This window comes from Egretta garzetta, unplaced genomic scaffold (assembly GCF_000687185.1).
Source record: "Egretta garzetta isolate BGI_Z169 unplaced genomic scaffold, ASM68718v1 scaffold196, whole genome shotgun sequence".
In the NCBI taxonomy this organism is placed as follows: Eukaryota; Metazoa; Chordata; class Aves; order Pelecaniformes; family Ardeidae; genus Egretta; species Egretta garzetta.
In genome coordinates, this window is record NW_009259864.1 from 78,227 (window position 1) to 104,192 (window position 25,966).

The window sequence follows — 25,966 nt, forward strand, 5'->3', positions numbered from 1 at the left end:
ACAGACAAAACTTCAGAGATCTACATGCATTTCATTCAAACCAGGGATCCTGACCATTTTGTCTCTCTTATCAGTGCTCGCTTTAAAGGTTAAAAAAAAAAAAAAAAGTATAACTTTCTTCGGATACTTGGATAGGTTCCAAAGCTTCCAGTAATCAGTAATGAATATATTGTTTTAAAGTACTTTTTGTTGGGTTCCTTCTATTCTGTATTCTTTTCAAAGTAATTGTAACCTCAGAACCTGACAGTTTATCTCTTGAGTTATGCTTATCAGTGTGTTTCTTTCACTGCATGTTGATAAAACTCCCAAATAATACGTGGAGTAGTTCAGTGATGTAAAACTGAATTGTATCTTTTGTATCAGAAAAAAGGTCTCTTGGCTGTTTCCAAAACAAAATCTTAGTTCTCCAAGCTGGGAGCACGAAAAAAATTGACTCATTTTTGTGCTGCAGCAAAAAAAAAAAAAAAAGGGATGGACTTGTTTCTCTTTCATTTCCTGGTGGATACCACGTTGCTTGCAGAGGAAGGGAAAGGCAAATGAGCTTACTTGCTTGGGGGAAAAGCCACTTTCAGAATATAGTGATAAATATTGTCATATATTAAAAAACAATGTCATATTTGGTACTGGTCTGAGGAATGGTCTAGTCTGCCGTCAAAATGTAATTATATTAATTGTATTTTACAGTTATGTATTTTACAGTGTAATAAATTTTCATGGGTTTGTATTTGCAGTTTCCCGAATGTGGTTTCTACGGAATGTACGACAAAATTCTGCTTTTCCGCCATGACCCTACCTCTGAAAACATTCTCCAGTTGGTGAAATCAGCTGCAGATATCCAAGAAGGAGACCTAGTTGAAGTTGTCTTGTCAGGTAAATAAAAAACAATGGAAATTACTGTCATGCTTTTGCAACTGAGAACATCCACAGTATTTTTGTCCCAGTTAGGTTTCAAGAAAAAGGAAATTTTGTTTGTATGGACTTTGACCTAGGCTGTGTCAAAATCTTTCTCAGATGTATGTAAACATATTATACCTATTAATTCTTTTCTTTTTTCATTGCACTGTATACTTTTTAACAGCCTTATTTGGTCCATATTACTAGTTAAACAACATGTTAATTTTAATAAACAATTTGAATTATGTATGTCCTACATTTTTAGAGAAAAAACATCCTGTGTGGCAGCACAACCCTTTTCAAAGAAGCCCAGTAGAAAAAAATAAATGTAAAAAGTAACCACAAAATACAATAAATATTTTAACATTTACTGAATTGAGTATCTTGAAAATTAGAATTGGTCTTCACATATCTTCCATGAAGTATTGACAGTTTAATTGGATAGACTATACATTTTTATTTTTTTCTATTAGTTGATGCGGTCAATTTGTAATTAACTGTGGAGGAATTGCCAAGGCTGTTCTCGCTAACAGTGACCTGTCTTCTTTCAAAGTAAGGATTTTTAGCTTTTACCTTACATGAAGTGCCATGAAAATGCCCACTGGAAATAGAGTAACTGCTTTTTCAAAGCCCTGTAACACTGCCTGCCAGGGCTGCTCTAACTCCTTACATGATTTATTTTTAAAACTAGGAAAGTAAGGGAAGGGGAGAATTTCAATTTTAGGTGGGGAAGCAAATAAAAGCATAGAAATATATATTATTTATGGATGGCTGCTCAAGAGGAGTGCTGGGTGCTTCTTGTACAGGACTGCTGATTGTGTGACAGGTATAAATGGTGGTATGGAAGGCGAAAAGGTGCAACAAAAGGAAATAACTATTTAGGGCCTAGGAAATACAAAAGTCAGTTGATAATATAAGTCCATGCAAAGTCAGAGAAGGTGACTAGCAGGTGAAGGGATGTAAAAGGAGATACAGTATGAATGAATCATGCAGTGAAAGGCCAAGTTTTGGAGGCAATGAAATGACAGATGGATTTAAGGATGTTTGGTCAGCGGAGTGGCCATAAAGAGTGGATTATTCCATCTGAAGTAGGAAACAAGCACAAATGTGACTGGAATGTAGAGGAAGTCTAGGGATGCTGTTAGGTGTCAATAGGACTTGTAAAAAGCTTAGAGTAAGAAGGGATGAGGTACATGACTAGGAATGCTGGAATTGTAAAGGTTGTATTTGATAAAATATGGCTGAAGGGCTTCAGTGGCTGGAACATGCAGTTAGAGCATCTGGGAAGATGCTTAAAAACAGAGAGACTCGTATGTCTCATGAAAGTAGAAACTGCATCTATAGAAGAGTATAGGATTAGTGAAGAGAAAGCCAAAGTCCTAATGAATGCTGAAAAGAGTGGAGGTAAGATTCAGGTCACATAATCTGAGCCAATCGAGCTTTTAAATGTATTTTTCTTGTATAGGGCCCTATTCCATACTCTTTGATTAGAATAGAAGGAAGTACAATAAGGGATTGTACAAGTCATTCCTGTAAGTCATCATTTATCCTTTCCATGTCAGGAAACAAATTTTTCCCTTTTGAAAAGATACCGGTAATCTCTATTTCATAATTGCCACAGAAAATAACCGCTCCATATCAGTAAATCAGATACAGTGGGAAAAAATCAGCAAGGAATTCAGTGCTTTATTTGATGCATTGTTTATATGCTTTTGAAATGACCACATATTTCCAGTTCCCCCAGATTAGGCAAATAGCTGTTTAAATCTTCAAGAGCAGCACTTTATCCAGTACTTGCAAGTGATAAAGGAGAACTATACTGTTTAAGAGCATGAGAGGATTTATGGGTTTATTTTTTAGGTGAGCTGTCTTGCCACAACCGTGGTAAAGCATAAGCAACTCCACAATATTTAGAAGAAGGCTATTAAACCAGCACTGTGTAAACGTGTGGGTGGAACCTACAATTGCTGGCTGAAGGCCTGGAATTTTTAATATCGCAAAGTACTGTTGTACTGTGTTCTAGTAACCAAATTTTAGATAAAGTTAAATCCACAAAGTGCATTATTACACGCTTCCTGGTAATCCTGTTATACAGTGACAGTATTGATCAGCTGTATCATTTTATCTGGTTTTATTCATGAAAGAAATTTATCTTCATTTATTAGCTTCTTGTTATCGAGTTACATCATTTCTGTGACAGACTATTTGCCTTTTGCAATTCAGTGACTGTGTCAACTGTATCAAAAGTTGTGCACCTGTAGCAGTGTGTCATGATGAGTTAAAAAAGAAAAGGAAAATAAAGAATTTAGGAGATTCAAAATGCTATTTCATAGTTTTACAGGAAATAGGGTGTGATCATACCTGCATATTCATAGCGTTTCCAAGTCTTTAATTCTGGATTTTGTTAACTTGTTTTCACTGAAATCAATTAGGAGTTCTAATCCCTGAGAACAGTTCTTGTTTCAGTTTTAACATCCTATTTGCAGTAGTTAGTAATAGAATTAGTTTCTTTCCTTTTTTTTGTTTTTGTTTGGTTTTTGTGTCCCCCGCCATCCCACACGTTCCCCCCACCCCCCGGTATATCTAAAGCTACTTCTGGAAAATACAAGGGAGAAGTATTACTGTCTCTTTGACCAACCACCAGTCCAGTGCTAAAAGCTGTTTCACGTGTTATTTTCTGCGAAAAGATTCAAAAGTCTTCCTTGGGCCTTTCCTTCCTTAGGAATGAAAAATTGTTATCTAGTTCTTATGCAAATAAACATGTATTTATAGTATCTTATATAAGCAAAGCTGACAAAATATTCTTTTTAAAAAGGACTTACTTTTAAACTAGCTTCAGAGGCAATAAGATTTAGAACAGTACAGATTACTTTAAAAAATGATGCCCTAAGTAATTATATTGCTATCAAATAATCAAGTTCGCACAATGTTCATCCAATACGTTTGATGGCACATACCAGAAATGTGCTCTGACCCTCTGCAAATGGTGGAAAATTATTTATTTTTAGATTATTATTTAGATTGAATCCATGTCTCTTTAGGACTAGGGAGGCCAGAGCTGGACACAGTACAGAACTGGAGACAGGGTGCAGTACTCAAGAGTGGCCATGCAATGACATTGGTCAGCACTTGTAGGTGCAACCTGTCAGGCTGTGTGGATTTATGTACGTTCAAGTTTGCTTCAATGTTCCTTAATCTGATTCTCCTCTGCTGAGGGTAGGTCTTCCTTGCTCCGGACTTTCCCTCTGGTCTCAGGGATCTGTGATTGCTGAAGGCTGGTCTTGCCAATAAAGACTAAGGCAAAGAAGGTGTTGAGTACCTTGGCCTTTTCCCTAGCCTTTGTCACAAGGTTGCCTGTCTCATTCAGCCATGGAACCACATTTTCCCTTGTCTTCCTTTTGCTGCTTTAGTTAAGAAGGTGAAGCTTAATGCTCCTTAATATTGAATCGAATAATATTCTTAATCTTGTGGAAATCATCATAGCATAATTGGTGGAATGGGCCTGAAGAGATTCCAAGCATGCACCTCAGATGTTCTAAGTAGTTCTGTGTTGTAACTGGTATAAATATTAGTTCTCCTTTTTCATTGTTCTTCACCTTCTCTTTTGTCTCCCATTGCCTGAGTTCTTGTGTGAGTCAGTGCTCTGCTCTTGAACTATTCTGCTTTGGTGGGCATGCCTACATGAGTAAGAAAGTTGATTTATGTAGGGTATTAGTTATGTCTTTCACTCATGTTATGTTTCAAGGAACAAAACTGAGACAGAGAATTAATAACCTTTAACAACAGTTCTCCAGCATTTTCATTCCAAAAATTGGGTTTTTTGAAGAAGATTTCAGTTAATCTTTATCAAGCCATCGTATTGCCACATATCATTAAAACATATCTCTAGGTCCTCTGGCTACTAGTGATGTAATGTTCCATTTTTTTGTTACAAATAAAGATCCTTCTGGACAAGAAGGGCTGTGGGATTTTTTGGAAGTTATTTGTACCACTTTTTAGATTCTTTAACTCTATGCCTACCACTATGCCAGTGATCCTTCAGGAATTTCAGATCATCACTATATAAAATCTTCTACAAGTTATTAGAACTTTGCATAAAAATGACATTTCTTGAACATGGCTTAAACAGATGCCAGGGATTTTACAGCAGGTAGCAGTTTATAAATATTAGAAAGACCATTCAGATAGAATGGACTAAAGCAGTCAGGAAACAATAGTTATTTCATTTTCTTGCCCCCAAACTATTTTAATATTTCAGTATCAGATTAAACTATTTAATAGCAGATATATCAATCTAAGATAAAATGTTTTCATTTAAAATATGTGCGCCTTAAATAATAATAATGGATATAGGATAATGGATATAGGTAGTTATTGCAATAGTACATGCAATCAGAAAAATTTGTTTTCTCTTACTTTCTAACTTCTATATCATCAAAAAAAGCATAATTCATTTCTGAACACTATTTTGTAAATCTAAATAGGTGTTTATTTTCAGATACACTGTCTTTTCTCGCGTGTAAGATTGTAAGGTTCTTACATAATACAAACCCCCAAAGAAAATTGTAGAAGTCTAATGTATTCGTTGCTTGAAATAACAAAATTATAGAAAGATTATCCAAATTTGAGCTTTGAAGGCAAACAGTTCTATTGCTTATCACTTTACTAAGGTACTGTGAAACAATGTGAGATGTCACAACTCCTCTTATAGACTAATAAACTTTATCTACAAATCTTCTTCCCTCTTTTTCTCCAAAAATGACAAGTGTTTTCTTCTGGTACTACTCTGATAATCCAAAAATTATATGGGGCTTCATGGACAACCACTGTCTTAGGTATCTAGTTCATGTAGTTCTGGAGTTGAGTACTTTTTTTTTCCCTCCCCAATTACAATGGTATGAGTTCAGCAAGAAATACCATTTCATTCCTCATACCTCTTCATGCACCTTGTCTTTGTAGATTACACACACATAAATGCCTTTCTGCTAGTACAGTTGCATATACAAGGTTTTAAAGTGATGTAGTTAATTGATGCAAGCTGCTTCTTAGGCCAACGGTTGTGATTTTTTAATAAAACACTGAAGTCAGCTTTTAAAAACAAAACAAAAAACCCAAACAAAACCAGTTGTTACTCACCTGGCTATGTAAAGAGATCTTATTATGAAACCTTGACAACAACATGAGGTTTGCCAGAGGAGGAGGAGGAGTGGAGACCGGTCAGTCATCAGTTGGTGATATCTCAAGGAGTTTAACAGTTGAAACCCAAGAAAAGGGGTGGGTCAGTTGGTTTGCACCTTTTCAGTTGTATTGTCATACCAGATTCTTCAGTGTGATTTCCTGAAGCTGGAATCCCAGCTTTCATCAACTTGCATCTGCTTTCAGTCTTCCTCCTCTCTTACTGCAGGAGTTTCCTGTGAAGAGTAATTGCTAAGACATGTTTTCTTTATTGACATGCTGTAATACCAGCTCCTAAACCCTACAGCAAAAGTAAGTAAAAGATCAGCCATGCAGTACCTGTTCTAATATTATAGAATTGGTTTCTTCCCCCGGTTGCACATGAACTTCAACATTGCGGAAATTGCTGGATTTAGTTAGACTCATCTGCTAATAGTTCCGTGTTTTTCACTAGATAGCACTGTGCTCAGAAGACTCTCTCTCAAAATGCGAAGCACAGCAAATGAAACTTGTAATATGTCATGGCCTGACTGATGATTACACTATTAAAAATTAAAGCCTTCAGTCAGATGTCTGAAGTTATACGATAAATTAAATTTCCTCCATAAACACTCGAGCATCAGTGTCATCCCACAGATGAGTCTTAACTAAATTCAGCGATTCATTTCTGCAATGTTAAGACTCCCATGTCATGAAGGGGAGGAAAGTATTCCCAGTTCTGCAACACTGGAGAAGAGAAAGAACTATATAAACAGTCTGTAGTGTTGGGGGAAGTATTCAAACTAAAGTAGGCCATTTTTAATTGAAATATATTCAGACATAGTTTCAAATTATAGATTCTGGCAATAGTGCATCACAAGTTAGCTGAAGACTGGTTATCTCTCCTTTTTAATTTAAAAAAAAATCTGCATAATACAGGGCCATGATACTTAATAATTTGGATACGCCTTGAAAATTTATTTTGAAGGGAGGAGAAACCCCTCTGAAAGCAGGAGAGGTTGGCCTTGAGCAATACAGTGGATGATATTGAGCACTTTAAGCAGCGGGAAGGACAAAAGAAATGCAATATAAGTTCAGATGCTTATGTTGAACTGGTTGAAGTGTTCTATTTCTAGCCTACGTTACAAATACCTGAATACAATATGCATTCTAAAGTTCTGTAAATTCAAGGTATATTATGGCAATTATTTTTGAATGGCATGTCTGAAAGAGGCAGTAGAACATAGTGTCACTGCTACAGCTTTGCTGCTGAAAACTGTGCGTAAACATCCCTTGAGGCGCTGATGTCTGATGTCAAAAGCTATACTGATCCACTGCATTCATTTTTTATTGCACATGTCGATACTGGTCAGGGTAGAGAAAGCTGAAACGTCAGTCCTAGTACTATGGGGTTATACAATCAGTTCATATCCTAGTCCTATGCATTTTTCTAACTTACATTGTAGTTTACTTAATTACAAGGTCTTTAAAAAGGCTGGTGATTTTTTTTTTTTTTTTTCCTTATTGTACTTACGTTCTTGGCAGTTTAAGGAATAACAAATACGATCATCTTCTGGTTTTGAGCTTATATTACAGGTTCTTGAAAGATATGAAAAATTATCTAGAAAAGTTTATAGTTGAGAGGAATTTCTCACTGTGGCTGAAGCACTTTAGTCCATTTTAGGGAAGAAAATTGTACGTGCGGATGTCATACAATGTAACTGAAACCATTTGTGGTAGAGCTAGAGGTTTCTGGTGAAACACAAGAAATTTAATCAGCTCAGAATGCAGCACCTGCTGTGCTTTTATGTTCATTGCATTTTGCATTGGTGTATTATGCAGTAGGATTTTAATGGAGTGTAAGAATCATGTAACTCGCTGAAGAAATGTTGTGTGTCTGTCTGCTGGCTGGTCTAGAGGAGGTAAGCACAGGCTGTTGCCATCAGCCAGATGAATCATCCTTCGGTGCCAATATAGATTCTGGTATTTTGGAAGTGAAAGGTCGGGCATCGTTACGGGAGTAGAAGCAAGAGTAGAAGCAAAAGCATATGTTGAGTTATAGATTCAGTCAACTGCACATTAAAAGAGGAAAAGGGAACTCTTGTTATGAACATTAGAGCCCTCATGAATACAGTTTTATTTTTACCTCTTGTATTGTTTTCTTCCTTTTATTTGATGTATTTTTTAAATATTACCTGTTTTAACCCTTTGTTTCAGTTGACTACCTGGTATTCTGATAGTGTTTGTATAGAAGATACGGGGACACCCCAGAAATGTATTAAAACCACAGATTTGTACATTGAACCCAGGTGGTTTATTAGGCTGCACTCCTTGAACAGTATCATTAATACCATTCTGTCAGTAACATGTTGCTTGCCATGTTGCTGTTGTCTTAGGTGTGCATTTTCTATTTCATTTCTTCTTCAGAATGTTAGAAAAGTTCATCTGGTCTCCTGATGCACAAAAGAGAAAAGTCCTTTACCAGTGCTGTGGAAATCTCCACTAATGTGGTCACTGAATCCGACATTTACTTAGTTAAATTGCATTTCAGACTGAAAAAGGGCCCAAATCCTTTGGAGAAAGGATTTTTATCAAGTTGTATTTGTTGCAAGGGTTCCTTTTGATTGGAATACTCTCAAAAATTAGTAGGTAGCCCAAACCAGGAAGCAAGGTACAGAAGTTGAAGTCAAATTATAATCAAAGATGGCTGTAAATGAGTAACCAGTCATTCATAACCATTGAAAGGAAGAGAAACTGAAAGTTGTATCTTTGTAGGTCTGTCTCTCTAAAATGCAGTCTTACTGTTTGCTCAGGGAAAGGAAGTAAATTTATGTAAGGTGAGCTTAAGTTGAAAGCTGTTCTTCAGTCTTGATATGATAAAGCAGTATTTGCCACAAGCTTCAGCTGGACCCATGAGAAGGTAACTTTCACGTTCCACTCATGAAATAAAGGATGCGAATGCAAACCAAAATAATGTAATGTAAAATTCACAATAGATTTGAACAGAATAGAATATGCTTGCTCTGATAAACTCACTTCTTTAAGCTTAACTCCTAGTTTTTGAAGCTGTTTGGTATTCTTTTGGCTAACCTTTAAACATGATTTATTTCAACTGCCATTTGTTAACACCAATAGAGACATGTTAATGATTGAGGGGTACAGTCCTTCATACTCTTCTCTTTCTGGAGAAGTAAAATAGATAAGTTTTTACATTAAGTTATTACACGAGCTCTGCATTGTAGATCAGTTAACCTCTTTCTAAAATGAAGGATGCGTCGATGTTGTTATTTCAAGCTGTCTGTAGATGCAACTACCACTTCATCTGTGTATTTGTGACCTTTTTCAAATGAACAGTATTTGCCTTTTTTTCCTTAAATGGAAGCACAGACTCTAGCTGACAAATGGGAGTTGCTGTGGCTCTGTAGTTCTATACTCTGACTCTTTGAGGACTTCAAGGAAACAACTACTTTAGATGCCTTCAGACTTAGGTTCTTGCCAGCATAGTTTATGTCCTATGCTATACCTTGTTCATGAAAGTTTATTAAAAACTGCTGTGTAAATTTGCCATGTCTTTTCATGTTATATAGAGCAAAAACCAATTTTACATTTACAGTTTTAATACGAGTTTACTTACAAAAATTCTAGCCATTTTTACTGGGGCAAAATTACATTGGGATGCAAGAGATTTTTGTCTGCTGGAAGGCAGATGGTGAAACGTTAGCATCTTGTGCGAATTAGTGGAATGTACTTCATCTGCTTGCTGTGAGCAGTTGTGCTCAACTTGGCAGGATTCCTGAAGCAACAAAGTCAAATAGCAGCGATTTTATGTTCCCTTGCTGAGCTGATGAGGGCAGGAATTGATTCACTGCTTTTGTTAAGAAGCTGTTTCTGTTTTAATATCGCATAGGCGGTACACCACCTGATCATTAGATGCAGATATTTTCTTTGGATTCAGTACAGTTTATACTGTCTTGTATATGATAAAATCTATTGAACTGAAAAAAATCTGTGTATAACTATACAATTATAGTAAGTGCTATATATCAAAATATAACCGCATTGTAATGTTTGTTCCGCTGCCAGCTCCTTGAGATAAACATTGTGATGTTATATCTTTGAACATCATTTTATAGTACTTACATAGTTGGTCACAGTTTGCAATTTTGCTTCGTTGTGATTGAAAAGCTTCCTTCTCTTGGTGTCTTCATGGCTATGTTAACAGGCTCTTTTCCTGGTTTCTTTGAGAAACACAACTATCTTTTCTCTATCCTGGTAGAGATCCGGATCTAACATGATACATTCTACAATTCTTCTTCTTCTATGTCCTTTTAATTGTCTCTAGCTGTCTTCTTTTTTTCTTATGTAGAGGCAAGGCTCATTACTGATTAGGCTAAAGTGAATTGATTTTTGGATCCCTCACTGTTCATTAGCCTACATCGTTCTTAGATCATGAATTTCAGATAGATGACTTTGTGTTTGAAGTTCTCAGGACTAAAAGATTCTTTCCTTCTTTGTTTATGTTTTGCCACATCTTTTCTTCAGCTCTTAAGTGTTATAATTGTTACTTTCTGGATATGGACTTCAAGATTTGTATTTTTTCTGCATCAGCAGAATCTTTCTGAATTCCCCCTCCCGTCTTGCTTTACCGGTCTCTTCTTTCTGCTTCAGGAAGGAGTAGGTAAAAATGGGATGAAAAAAATAGATACCCTATCAACATCATTCCTTATATTCTTATTCAGGTATTAGTAGGGAAGCAGTTAATGTGTCAACTTTGCTTCTAGTGCCCTTTCAGAAATACAGGCCATGCTAGTTATTCTTCCTTGAGTCTTTCTATATAATTTTAGTATTTAATTATTATTTCAGCACCATAAAATCTGAAATAATTGCAAGATTTTGTGAATTTGGCATGCAAGAAAGCAAGCAGTGCATTTCTTCATAGCAGTAAAATTACCTTTATGTTTTTAAGTAAGCTTTTTGAAGTCTAGTAATTTCTCACTCATGTCAAGATTTTAGATGCCATTTTTAAAGCCTGATTAGTTGGTAATCATAAACTATGTCATTCTGTATTCATAAAAACAACAAACTAATTGTTGGAAAAAATACTGTTGATAGGGAAGATGAATTTTCCTTGAGAGAAGCTACACAAATCCTTCTGTCAGGACTGGACCTTTTATGAGAAGTCACTGTTCCACTGCAAGCTAATAGATCAGGCATCCTACATTGTACACCTTTAATTGTCCCATTTTCAGAGGTAATACGTTTTCAATTTATTTGTGTGCTGTTTAATGAAAATACCAAGTTTTCTGCTCAGTTGAGATCTCATACTTGGTTTTCCAGAAGTCATACAAACACTTTCTTTTCCAAAGGCTCATTAAAAAACTATGCTTTCATGACAGGATAGAGGCTCAAATGGATAAATAACTATTTATGACTTAAGAAACAAAGGGTAGAAATACATGCTGTTTTCACAGGGGAAGCAGGTCACTAGCAGAGGTTTTTGGCTCTGTGCTGTTAAATATATTCATACATGATTTGGAAAGCATGACTAGTAAAGTGCAGTGTCAGCCCAGATGAAATTCAGTATAGATCACTATAAAGTGTCAGGGGAATTTCTTGGTTTTATCTGTGTAACAAGGGGCTTAGAGTTAGCTGATCTACCAAAAATTGAGAAGTTCAAGTTATAATATGAAAATGTAATCTTGGTGCCCAGTATCAGTCAAGAAAAGCAAATACAAGTCTTGTAATTCTTAGGAAAGGAATAGAGACAAAATGGAAATGTTTGTAATGTCGCTGCCCTTGTGTCATCCATCTTTGACCTCCTCTCTGCTTCAGAGAATGCTTTTGCTGCAGAGTGTGGGCATCTGAGGTGGTGGTCCGGGGAAACACCGCCAGATACTGATGCTGCTTTGGGAACTCCTCTTTGAAAGGCAGGATTCCAGGCTTAGTCGATCTTGGTCTGATCCAGTCATGCTTAGGCTTTTTGTATTCTTATCACAAGATTTCACTGAAAAGAAACATTTTTCAAGTTACGTCAGTTTAACAGGGGTAACCTCAATGCCTGTGAATTTTCTGTGTTGTTATGATTAAGGTAGAATAAGCAGTTACATGATTTTTAATCATTATGCATCAATAAGTTGTATAGCCAGCTTTCCAAGAAGGGTGGGATTGAAGTTGATTACAGTTCATTACAGTTGCATTCATTGCAGTTAATGCATTAAAAAAAAAAAAAAAAAGCCTATCAGCTTCTAAAGTAGATCTAACTCATTTTAGGTTCTAGTTCATTTTATGTTGTAGGTATATCTGTTAAAACCTCTGAACTTAAAAAAACCTTATTTTCTGTAAAATATTCTATTCCCACTTGGGTGAGGCAATTTTTTTTTCCTTTCTTATTCATTTTACCCAGTTTTCTTATTATGATACACATCACATTTACCCTTCTTTAAAAGGTTTTAGGTATTATCATTTTGACTGAGTCTAACACTACCCGCTTAGTAACAGTGGCTCAATAGATTATTCAAGTAACCCCCACATCAGCTGATCCTTTCTCAAAAGACTTGAGGTGATGAATGAAACCTGCAGTCTGTGGTACATTGTCCTGTATCTTAGTGGATATTTCTGTGCTCATTTGGACTTTTGATGTGGTGGTATCATCTGATAGGCATTCTGAATCAGTATGAAATGCTTATAATTAAAAGGGCATTGATGGAGAAAACAAAAGTGCACGTTAATACAAAACATATTTCTATCAAAGGATGAATCAACTCTGTTTACTGTTTAACAAATTTATTTGATCAATTTAGTTTTTCCTTACTGTATGGTGTGTGAAACTTGGACATGACTATAAATTATTTCACAGGATGTGTCTTTAATAGCACTTGAGCTTTTCTTAAAGGTAGAGTGGCAGAATCCTATAGATTAGTGGTCTCCAAATTTTTTTCCTGTGCAGCCCATCACTAAAAATTTTTGAGCATACACCCCCTATATACATATTTATAACTTACATGTGTTCCTGAAGTTCTAATATTTTCTTTCTGTACCCTAATGGATTGTCTTGTGCACACCCAGGGGTGTGTGCACCCCACTTTGGAGACCACTGCTATAGCTTCACTTGAAGTTGTATATTAGAAAAAAAATTGTTCACCTGCAAAAAATTTAAATAATCTTCTTTAAGTATGTAAGAAGACTTCGCTTAAATTTTCATTCTCCTTTTCTCAGTTTTTTGTATTCTTTCAGTTGTTGCTGCTAACAACTGATTCTAATCATAAAACTGCCAAAACTTGAAGGTTTCTCTTTTCCTCACCTACTCCAGTTCCCTTCTATCAAATAACTACCTCTGCCACTTCATTTTCACTAGCTACCACATGTAATGGGGAACGAACCTTGCCTAGGCTAAGCAGAAAACTCTTTGATATGTCATATAGGTTTTTATTTGATACATTTGTTTGACAGTTTCTTTGACCAATACATGCTTAACCAAACATTTGTATCAGTGTATTTGTTAATTGATAGTAGTGAGTCTTCAATGGAGAGTAGCTGTAAATGATTTAGAGAAGATCATAATAAAAAAGAAAAGGTAACCCTTTTATTGAAATAAAATTTGGAGTAACTTGCCCATCAAACAAGTTGTGTTGTTAACCTGTCAACAGTGTATTCTATACCGCTTGGATATATGTCAGGAAAAAAAAAATCTACTGTTTGGAGAATCGCTCTACTTTTTCAGTCTTTCTGAATTCATGGTCTCAATAACTCATTGCTCCAGTAGGTTTCAAATTAAATCAGGCTTATGCAAAAAATGTATCTTTCAATATCACTATCAAAATCATTGAATTTACTTTCAGGGTGAGTGCTGGCTTTGGGATTTTGAAAGAGCAAATAGCAATACACAGTCTCATGGTTATTTCTGATAAATTAGGTTTGCAACCCTTTGTGGTAAGATACACATCTTCTTTTAGGAAGTGCTTGAGGTTTGTAGCTAAAGCAGGTCTGAGCACAAACAAGCAAACCTGCTTCCCTTGGGGAATATAACAATTTGAAACAGAAACTAAGGAGGAAGAGACTGAGGAACTGCCACAGGTTGCAGTCTGCTGGTTTTATATCTGGATGGTACTGTGACTCAGGCCTGGAGACACCATCATTCCAACTGAACTCTGGCTCACTCCGGCTCTTAGAGAGGCCCTGAGAAAGTTTCTGTTACACTAGTTAAGGTGTTGCCAAATAGAAGTTTGGAGAGCTTGCTTGCTTCTTAGGACATGAAGGCTCTTACTGCTCTAGTTTGCTGCTGCAGAAGGTTATACTACAGGGGTTACATTTGTTTCCTGGTTTGTTTTTTTGGCTTCCTCCTCTTCTTGAATCCGGTAAACTCTTACTCATTTCCGCTTCAAATGAAACAATTCCAGTCTTTTAATCTCTTTTTATATGGAAGTATCTTCCATACCTCCAGTGGTTTTCTCATCTGTCAGTTCTTCTCTTTCCACACTTCTTTTGGGTTGGTCTCACAGAAACACAAGTGAGAGATATTAGTATCACCATTTCCCAATTTAACATTTCAATCCCATTTATTTATGCGCATGAGTGAAATCCTGAGTAAACCTGTTAAGTCAGTAGAACACTTCTGTTATCTTCAGCGGAGCAACAATATATTCTCTAAACATTCTGCTTATCTTTTTGACCTTAAGATCTACCTGGCCAGGCACTGGAGCTGTTTCCATGATAAGTCATTCTTGAATTGTTGTAACCCATTTAAAAATTTAACCATAGTTCAGAGTGATAAGTTGGTTATTTTTTCCAGGTTGTGACATCTTGGGCATTTCATGTGCAAATTGCCCATTTGCTTAGCACTGTTAGGTTTCCTTCTCCCTTTTCTACTCTTCTCCTAGAAGGATTAAAGTGGGGATGAGAAAATGCAATGATTGTATACAGTCATGCTTCTGCTCCTTCCTTGTCTCTGATGGTCTTATATCAAAGGTCTGAGACCAGAAGAAAGCGTTATTAGCCAGGCGGATGCTAAAGCAGGTGCCAGAAGTAGCTGTGTGTTTCCAGGATTAGTTGTTTTGTCACATTGCCAGGGCTCGAGGTGAAGCTGACTGGCCTGTAGTTCCCTGGGTCCTGCTTCTTGCCCTTCTTGAAGGTAGAAGTAACGTTTGCTTTCCTCCAGTCTTTGGGCACTTCTCCCAGTCACCGTGATCGTTCAAAGATTGTTGAGAGTGGCCTCGCAATGACATCAGCCAGATCCCTCAGCACTTCTGGGTGCATCTCGTCAGGGCCCATGGACATCTTATGATACCGTGTGACCCCCCCATGTATATTCTGTATATAATGATTTATGTTTATGAATTTTTAGGGTGATCTTAAGAGATCTGTAAACTTTTGCAGATCATTCACATTAAACAGTGTTAAAAATAGTTTAATGTACACAGAGGTTCCCTAGTGAGTTCAGCATAAGACTGTATTTTTAATTCCATTATACTTTTAGCCATCAGCGTTTATTCACTGTATAACAAACCATTTTCTTAGACTTTTCTGAAAGAAACTTGAAAGAATTAGAAAAGTTTTACAAGTGCTACTAATTCTTTTTGAGCACCTCTTTTTTTTGAGAGGTATAATTCTGACAGTGACCATGGATTCCATCACTTGATCTTTTCAGAAGCCTTTGATAAGAACTGTGAAGAACTTTCAAAACAAAGTCAGAGGAAATAAAGATGTAAAAGACTCTCAGTATTTACTTTATGCTATTAATTTAGATCAGTGTGAGCATAGAAAAGGAGCAAGAGGCGTTCTTTTTAATTTGGAGCTGTTCCTTATTGCCAGTAGTCAGAGTTAATTTTGAGCACTGCATCAACAGCTCCAGTAAACTTGAGGAGTATTTAATTTTGTTTTCCTATGCTAAATTAATACCTCTGCAGTGTAATTTTATGATTAACAAGGTCTGAATCCATGAACTAAGGTATTGCTGTTTTTTCCACTTGGGTGAAAAATGGGTAAATACATGAAGAAGGAGTTCTGTGCTAGGATTTCAAATGAATATGAAACCTACTGTGCTGTATAGTTTGTAGGTTTGAACCTGTGGAATCATTCTCAAATGAATAGAAGTACATTAAAATTGAACTTCAAAAATTCAGAATATACAGATGAGTCAGACACGTTGACTCGTAAATGTTAATCTTTTAATAAAACTCCATAAAAGTCTGAGCTTGCACTGGACAAATGATTGCAAATGGCTTATTGCTTAAATCTCATGTCATGGGTGAGACAATGTAAACAACCCATAGTGAATCTGGATACTGGGGTTTATTTAAGAACCAAGGAGATCACAGCTTTTACCTTACTTCAATACCTCCCACACTGGCTCATTTGCCCCCTTCCCAGCCCTACATTTATCAGCTCCCCACTGCCCCTCCCAGTAAGGAGGCAATTGCTGGCCAGGGCAGGCTGGGCACAAAGTTGCATTCGTTCCTGTTGTGCCACTGCTTGCAGCTACCAGTCTTGGGCATCATTGACCAAAATTAACAGAAGTCCCCTGGCCTCCAACTCCCTGATCTCTGGGGTCTTGCCCCACTTCCAGCCATGTTACCTCTAAGCAGAATCTTCATCTTTGTCTTTGCAGCCCTCCTTCTTTCTGACATGATTACTGCTTTTTGGGGACCTTCCCACCTCCTCTTCTTTCTAGGCCCACCAAGCTCATGGTGTTTCCAATCTAGCCTGTGTGCAGAAGCACGACACGTGCTCAGCCTTGTAGCTGGTGGTTCAGTTTCCTGTCTCTGTCACTGGAGGGTTGAGGGCATGCCACTTTTGCATAGTCTGGTTGTTGCACAAAAATTGCAACCAGCCTGTACCAGTTGCGGTTAGCAAGTAGCAGGTTTCTGCTTGACTGTTCAAAATTCAATTCTGAAAATTGATCTCCCCCTCTATCCCTGTCTCCTACAGCCAATTACCTGCCAACTGTTAGCATTCATAATTTAAGCTATTTTTCGCCAAAAACATTGGGATAAAGCAATAATGCTAGGTAAGGAAAGCAAAACAAAACTTATTGGGTTAGAAAGATTTTCCTGCATGTAAAATTCAGAGTGCTGAAGCACTCTCATACATGTCCAGAAAGCTCAGTAGATCCAAATTTTCATTTCCAAATTTCCTTATTTCGGAGCAGAACAAATAAAGAAACAGAGTGATTATAAATCTGAATATGTCTAGTTTTTAGGAAGTTTTAATTTCTATTTTGTATTAGGGCCCCGATAACCTTAATTTAATTTTTAAATCAGATTTCAAGGTGGAGACCAGAGATCAAATCTTTGCTTTGTATGAACTGCCTTAGCTCTGTTGACTTCGATGGGACTCTGAAAACTCAGACTGTCTTTGATTGCTAGGATTGAATAGCGAACAGAATAAAATGCTTTCTTTTAGCCCAGTGAAATTGTATATACAGTCATCAATTGTTATGATGTATGGTTTAATCAATGCTTGAAGTGGAATAGCGTGTAATGGCACATTATATCTGGTTTTTAAGTGGCGAATGCCAGCAGTTACTGTAGGGAAGAACTTGGTTACGAGCTCCTGCGGGAAGTCAATGGCATGCATTAGTCTTAAAGGCATTCCAAATGGGAGAGGATAGCAGGAGAATGTCTGCTTTTCATAGCTGCAAGATACTGCTAGTCATGTGGGTGATGGTCTCTGATGCTATGGGAGGCATGGATGCTAGATGATGGATGCTAGATGACAGCCCCCGTTACGTGAAGCTCTATTGCTCATAATAGCAGGATCTCACCTTTGCTAATACTTCAAAGCCCTTTTGGACTTGGAACTCAAACCTACCAGTAAATCATTTGCCTCTTTCTGAAAGCAGGACCTTGCCTCTGTGAGTTGCAATGGCTTCTTGTTCTCATTTCCAGCTGTGTTGAATGATAGATCTGCTCCTGAGCCCAGAACAAGGAGTACCAGCCATTAAGAGCCAAGTCATTAACAGACTTGATGAAATAGTCTTGTCAAAACTGTTGTAGTTTCAATGTCTGTATTTTGGTGATAGTAGGAATGCTTAAATAGATGATGACAAGTTAGTCTAAGAGTTAACAGTGTAGCAGTATCATATTAAGAACATAATATTGCAAACTTTTCTGCAGAGTAGTAAGTTTTTCAGGATATGGTTGTAGGCATATTTGGAACCCCTTCATTTTTTATTGCACAATTTTACATACAGCCAGAAAGTTGCCTTAACAGCATCAGTGCTCTGTCAAAGCAAAAAGATAGCCTGATGTTACAGAACCTTTTTTGTTAATAAGAAAGGTCTTCATTTAATTTGAAAAAAATACACATATTTTTGTCTTCATCAGCAGGGCTTTTATTTTTTCAGTCAATAAAACAGGAGTATTCTGAAAGTTAAAAATTGGATTTTTAGTGTCTATATGAAAGCCTTTCTAGATGTGTAATTTTAAAAAGTAATTAATTACAAGATGATGGAAGAAGTTTAAAAGAAGAACCTAATTCATATACGACTGCTTCTGGAATTGCATGCTCTGAAAATTTAAGCTGTGCTAGGTTTAGCCATAGAAAGTCAACTACGCCATACAGAACATGGCAGAACAAGAAATAGAAATCATCCGCATTTATACAGATTAAAGATTTGTGTAACTTGCTGGTTAACATAGTTCCTCCAGATCAAGTTCTAATGACACACTAGTTTCAGTGAATAGTGCTCTGAAATAACATCATTTCATGAGACAAGAAAACAGAATGCTGTCTGCAGAGCCTGATGAGAACATGTAAATCTGAAGCCTAGAAAAACGTTATTTTTACCTTAAAAATTAAAACCCAAAAAACTTCCATGCCTTTCAACAGTGGAACATTGCCAAAACAGTTTCAAAAGAAGAAAGAATGATGTTTTGTATTCTTCTTATTGCTGTATTCTGCAGTACTTGCCAAATTTAAAGCTTAAAATAAAATGCATTTTTCCTCCGTCTTTTATTTTTGAATATTTGTCATGTCAGTATAAAACGAAATGGCTTTTTTAATGTATCATTATATAAAATGATATGATAAGTTCCAGTTATTCAGCCAGGAGGGTTGAAATGTAGAATAAGAATTATATTTATCACTGCTTATCTTTACCATTGGTATCTTTTCTTGATAACAATGGAAGCATCCTAGAACTTGCCTCAGTTACCTTTTCAACCAACAGATTGGTGTTCCTCATCTACTAGTTTGTTGTTAAGTTCAGTTTCTTGCTGACCTTCTCTGTGGGTGGTGCCTAAGAGTATCTTTAAGCTGTGGAGTAAGTCCTCCAGAAGTGGTTTGTTGGGATGCTGGTCTGCACTCCCTTGTGTTCCAGCCCCAAAACTCACTACAAAGGTAGGATCTAACAATCCTTCACTGTTCCCTGAAACTGTCTTCTGCCTTTTTGGGCTTTGTCTTTGGTTTCTGGAGCTTCTAAACATAACTTTCAGGACCTTTCAGTTAAGGTGGACCCTTCATTACTGGCTCCTGCTCCCTTGTCTCAGAAGTACAGTTCAAGTGTTTTTACATTTCATGGTAGGTGAACAGTTTTGTCAGTCAATTCATCCCTGCTGAGTTTTAACTCCAACACATACTTAATGTTGTAGCAGATACGGTGGATACAGGAGGATGAGTTCACCATGAAAATGACAGCCTAACCTGCTGCAGAGCTACTTAAATCCAGCCATAATTCAGCACAGATATTTTACTTTTCTGTCGAGGAAAAAAACCCCAATGCTAATTGAATAATCAGTTAAGCACTTAGGCAAAATTTAAGCTTCTATTGAAAGACAATTTCTTTGAAAATTTATCATTGCTGTTCTGCAACGTGTGCTGTACAAGAAATTTTAAGATATTTAAATTGAAGGACATTTAAATGAAAAAAACTAAATACGTAATACTGCATGTGTGTTTATAATAACTGGTACAACAACTTCAAGTTCAGTACCTTGGGGAGGTTTCTTTAAATTTAATTTCTGCCTCCCTAAACTTGCATTAACATTGTTACTGCTAAGTGTAGTATTTATTTAGTGTCACATATATTTGTAATGTGAACTAAACAAAAGATATAATAAAGTCATTTCTAAATTACTTTTTTAGCCTTGGGAGTAGAAACATTTTTTATTGTAAGAGCATGAGCTGTGATAACCCATTAATTAATTTGCAGGGAGATTGGAAGGTTCAGTTACAGCTTTAATGGAAAGGTTATCAATTATTTCTTCACCATTTCTGAAGAGGTGGGGAGGACTGTACAACAAAAGTGGAGTTGAGAGTATGACACTCAACAAAAAATACTTTCCATCCACTTAACAGCTTCGGATGGAACTGAATTCGGGGCACAGGAAGGGAGCCAAATAATCACATCCCTAAGGCAAAAACTGCTTGTGGGAGGCTTTAATTTCAGATTTGCTTCTACAGAGATATTGATATTTAATATCTTAAAATGTTTTTAATTTATTATCTAAATTATTAAGCTAAATTGAAGTTACTGCTTTTTTTAGGCATATTTGTGTTTTTACTGCACTGCTCATGTTATTTGAAAATCTACCCAGTAAATCCATGTAAAACTCCTCTCCAATCTTCCAATTTAGCAAACATCATTTACTCAAAATAGAATTTAAATACATGTGTGTAATTTTAGGTAGGTATTCAAGGAAATAGGCATAAACTTACATACATACTTAAATCCTTTGCTAGATTGAGACTTACGCTATTTTTATTTTACATACCACTCATTTTAATAGTGCTTTGATTACCATTTGTATGCTTTTAGAAACAACCTCAGCAAAGTATTTTTATAAACAAAAAGTTTGCATCTCTAAAATTCACATGCCATGTTATCAAAATTCATGGTTATCATGTCTGAGGGTCTTACAGTAGGGTCTTCCTTGTCTTCCCCCTTGGGGAGAAATGCATGCTCACTGCCTGACTTGTTTTAGAAAGCTTTTTGGTTTTATATTTGTTATGTGCAAATTTAAACTAGAGACAGAATAGCAAAGAAGTGTACATTGCAGTTCTGTTGGAATCTGATGGAGCGCAGTGTTCCAATTTCAGTGCTTATCCTTCAGAAAGCTCCCGGATACATACTTTTTCCATGATAATTTTGTTATGTGAAGAAGTGTAGATGTTTAATGGCAATATTCTTCATAAACCTGTAGGTAGATGGGCTGTACAAAATCCAGAATCAGAAGTCCTGAACAGAAGGGCTAAGGCTCTGAAGAATTAATGGTTGAACTTGATGATCTTAAAGGTCTTTTCCAACGTAAATGAAATGATTCTAAGAAGAAAGTAGAGAGATTCAAGGGCTTAGTGATGTGTTTATAGCGGTCTGCATTGCTGAGGAGGTATGTTGTGGCATGCTGTATGGCTGGAGTTTCCAAAATGCTATAGACCTTGTCTTCACCTATGTATCATAGTTTCATAGACTAGGCAAGAAGAGAGGAAGGTGTGAATTACCAAGGCCTAAAATGACTCCTTGGTGGTCTCTAGGAGAACAGATGTCAGCTGCTTCCATGTGAGACAACAGTGGAGAATCCAATCTCCTAACCTGTAGGCTGACCAGCACAGATGCTAGCGTGTATTTCCAATGCAGAGAGGTTACAGCGTGGCTGTAAATTCCTGAAAGTGTTTTCCTTGGTCCTTCTCCAGTCCAAATTTTCTTTAGGTTCAGTGTGATTTTCATCTACCATTTGAACTCATCCCACTGCTGGGCAATCATAGCTCAATTGGTATCCATAAGCGGTAGGACCATAGTGGCATCTCTGGTTTGACTGTGGCACCTTTTCCGCCTGGTGGCTGTGTGCTTCTGATACAGAGGCCCAGAAAAATGAATCCTCCTTGAACTCGACAAACCAGTGATCTACTGGGGGGGTGTTGTCCTAGTTCCTATGATATATCTTAAGTATTAGATTAAGCAGGGAAGTTAATACGCCTGTACTTTGTTCTTTTTGTACAAGTGAAGAATAAATATGTATTTTATATATTTTCAATAACATCAAAATATTTCTTTAAGTGCTTGGTCCTTCCAGTGTATTCTTTGTATTTGGTCAGAATTGCAGAAAAACATCTGGCTATATGCACAGAAAAGATGGTTGACTTTAAGTCCTAGACAAAGTAAAATCACAAGAATTCTGTTCAAGAGGTAAAATGCGTTCTGATGAGTTGCGTTTTCTAGTATAGCAAGGACAGCATTACTGTTGTAGAGCGAGCATTGCCTTAAGAGCAGTGAACTTGACTGCTGTAGTCTGAAAAAAAAAAAAAACAGAAAAATAACATACTTGAACAAGTATCCTTATGGGTTTGGAAGCCCTTGAGGGGCTTGTTAAATAAATACAAAACTATTTTATTTCAGATTCAGGATGTTCTAACACATCAGACTGTTGGATGAAGTCCTAATTTTATGAATTAAGTAAGCTTTTTAACATGGCTTATTACAAAAACTAGAAACAGAATAATTCTGGGAAAAGAAAATGAAATCCTGAGTTAAACAAACTGTTAGGTCATTTGGATTGTTTTAATAAAAAATAAAAAAAAATGTTTGATATCATTGGAGTCATTGGATCTTACTTTCATGATGGTATTCCAAACATCTCTGTTAAAAGATCCCTAGACTGGAAATTGGTTGAGACTAGAAACATGTTTTTCTGTGGACATTTTTGGAAAAAGTTTTTCCTAAGGGTGGAAGTGTTGTGCGCAGAAGGAACTGAGTCCAGGGCATAGACCTCTATCAGTACTACGCTCTTAATTGCTTAAAATCCTTTTCTTGATTGGTATGCAGATTTTTGGTCCTCTTTTCATTACTACACAAGGAACAAGCCAGGGGCTAAGGGTATTTAGATCTTTTAGGAATTCATGTGAAATGAACCATTTAAAGAATACATTTTTTTTCTCTCAATTGCAAATCAGGAATGTATTTCTGTTGAGAGACAAAGCATTTCTATTAAGTGGCTACATACCTGGTTCACATACCTGTGAAGAGTAAGCACACACTTAAATGACCTGTTTAGAAGGCAGTCTGAATGAGATCAAATATTTGCATACGTGCTTAATTTGACAGATATTATTTTTCATTAGTCTCTCTGATATATATTTAACATATTTAATAAGAAAAAGAAAATATTTCATTAAAGTATATTTTTACAAGTATTGGCGTACTGGCTGCCTCTGTATATCGAATAGTTCTTCGAACACTGTCATTGTTTATTTTTATAGTTTACACTAGTGCATTTAACTAGCCCCTGTAACTTTTGCAGCTGTTAGGCTAGTTGCAAGCTCACATCACGTTGAAAGGGTTGGTACTTCAGGAACGTACAGCAGTCTTCCAGACGGCTCTGCAAGGCTTTTGTCTTTTTTTGTGATTGGCTATATAATTACATGTTTTCTTTTTAAACTCTTATGTATATTTTCAACTTGAGCAATCACTTCACTGAAACCAACACAGGCCGCTGAATAAGATAGACCAAGTGGTCAGCTGAAATGGCCCATTTTTGATACATTTTCCTTGCCAAAAAAAAAAGGTTTCTTTCTGGATGTATTCAGTTTATCTTACGTACGTAGAGTTACAGGCTTACAGTCTGTAAAAAGATTGTTGAAAAATTTCCAACATTTTCTTGAACTCTGCCAATTTCTGATAAATGTTTGATATGCTATTATTCTCCTGTGTTTTATTGAAAAGCTATTGTCAGAGAAGTTATTGCTGCAAGTTTGTAAAAGCAGCTTTACTCTTTTTCCAGTGGTCTTTGTACATGATATATGGTAAACCATTGATTGATGATATATCATCAATCTTTATATTTTCAAAATATAGTATAAAGACCAATACAAAGTTCATTATCATAGTGACCACGAGGTGTTTTGCTTTGTTCTGGGATGAAGTACCACATAAATGAAGCATATTAGTTGTGTTACTGGTTTTACTCATTTTTTGAATTATCTTGTTGTTACAGCTTCTGCTACATTTGAAGACTTTCAGATCCGGCCCCATGCTCTTTTCGTTCATTCGTATCGAGCGCCAGCCTTCTGTGACCATTGCGGAGAAATGCTGTGGGGACTGGTGCGTCAGGGACTCAAATGTGAAGGTAAGCTGTAGTGAGATGGGATTTTTACTCTCAGGAAGAGACCCGTCCATCCCACTTATGCATGTTGTCTCTGATGCTGACCTTATATTGGTTGGGCATCAGAAAAAAAATCGCTGTAGGTAGAGACAGCAAGAACTATCAAAATAATTAACAGATTAAGTAACTAATCCTTTTGACTGCTCTGAGGCCTCCTAGAAATGGCTCTGTGACCCGAAATGCAAAAAAAATTGTCTATATGTATTTTTAAGAAAAGGTTTTCTGTGTCTTACACTTCCCTTATGAGCCTGAGCCTGTATCTAATTCTATATCACATTATAAACCAGCAGAGCAGAGGAAAAAAGTTTAATCAAAAATAAGGGTGGTGGTTTTGAACCCTTGCTGTTTTGTAAAAAAAAAAAAAAGTTCCTTGCTTTTTCCAGTAATAAATCGTAATCAGATGGTTTTAAATTTCTCTTTTCAGGCTGTGGTCTAAATTACCATAAGAGATGTGCATTTAAAATCCCAAACAACTGCAGTGGCGTACGGAAAAGACGCCTCTCAAACGTTTCCCTAACAGGACTCAGCACTGTTCGAACAGTTTCTGCAGAACCCTCGCCCAGTGTGCCGGACGAAGCCCTTCTGGTATGAGATTCCCTAGCTATAGAGGCCATGGGTGTTGCTGCTAAGAAACAATGACATTTAGTGCTATGGGATCTGGTTTTGCCTGTTATAGACTACAGAGGAGAGTGGTATGTAAATTATAAAGTGTTGCTATGAGAAAAGGCATCTTGACATAAAAGGGAGGTCACCAGCTTAAGGTATGTGGGTTTAAGGTATGTGGCACTTCTGATACTCCCAGTAGTCTCCTCCCTTTGGCAAGGATTAGGTTATTTTGAAGGTCTAAAACTTCCATCCATGCTAACGTGAGTAGTTGCATCTTGGGGGATGTGTTGTCTGGAACTAGAAGTTTAATTTCTTCTGTATCAGACCATTATATCCATTGGTTTATGATACAGAAAAGATTTGCCTCGCTGTGACCCAAACACCACCGTATCAAACTGAGTATCCGTAACAGTCAAGGCCATAGTTAATTAGTTGGAGCCTGTGTATTTAGCATATTTCTAAGTGTTCAGAATAAAGTAAGAGAAATGTCCATTATTTCCTTCAACAGATCGTTGTGGTGAATATATGCATGGATCTGTATATGTGTACCTAGATGTATATGTAGATGTACAGTATACACACAGGCACATGTAAATATACGGTATACTTGTGTATGCATTAATATAGTAGTTTTCCATCATGAAAAACCTCTTCTGAGAACAAAATGTAATGACTGGGGTAAATTTGAATGATACATATTTTTTATCTTTGGTATATTTGTTCCTTTTAACACTCATAGTCATAATATATTTGAATAATATATATTGAATTTACACTGTGTGTAAATGAAGCCACTACTAGATGAAAGTTTTGAAAATCTTAAGGTTTAAAAGAGAGGAAAGAATTTATAAGTACATGCAACAATTATCATGTTTTCCTCTCAATTAGAATATTAGACTTATTAAACTTGACATACTAAAAGGACACTGTTGCAGATGATGTAGGCCTGATGTAGACCTGTTCGTGTCATCTACGAACCATAATTATGTACTTATGCTACTGATTATCATTAACCTAAAGCTACTTGGAAATTAAGGTTAACATTATGAATCTGTATTTTTAATTGAAAAGCTGCATAAATGAGTAAGGTGCTTAAGTTCTGCAAAACCTGCAGCAAGAAATCTTTATAGATTATTCATAATTCTCAGTAGGTTCTGTCAGAAATGCTGACTTATACAGACCAAGACAGAAAATTTTCAGGAAGGCTGGCCCTAATTCTG

At 36.5% G+C, this 25,966-nt stretch overlaps 1 protein-coding gene across 1 annotated transcript in view; it reads left to right on the forward strand.

Annotated features, from left to right (window-relative positions):
* The first annotated feature begins 735 nt into the window (after positions 1–735).
* The window catches only part of PRKD1 (protein kinase D1), a 65,716-nt gene continuing 40,485 nt past the window's right edge, over positions 736–25,966 (forward strand). The window contains exons 1-3 of the mRNA XM_009640077.2: positions 736–870; positions 23,973–24,104; positions 24,565–24,725. Of these exons, the coding sequence (XP_009638372.1) occupies positions 756–870; positions 23,973–24,104; positions 24,565–24,725 (408 nt within the window). The 5' untranslated portion in view covers positions 736–755. The remainder of the gene's footprint in view (positions 871–23,972; positions 24,105–24,564; positions 24,726–25,966) is intronic.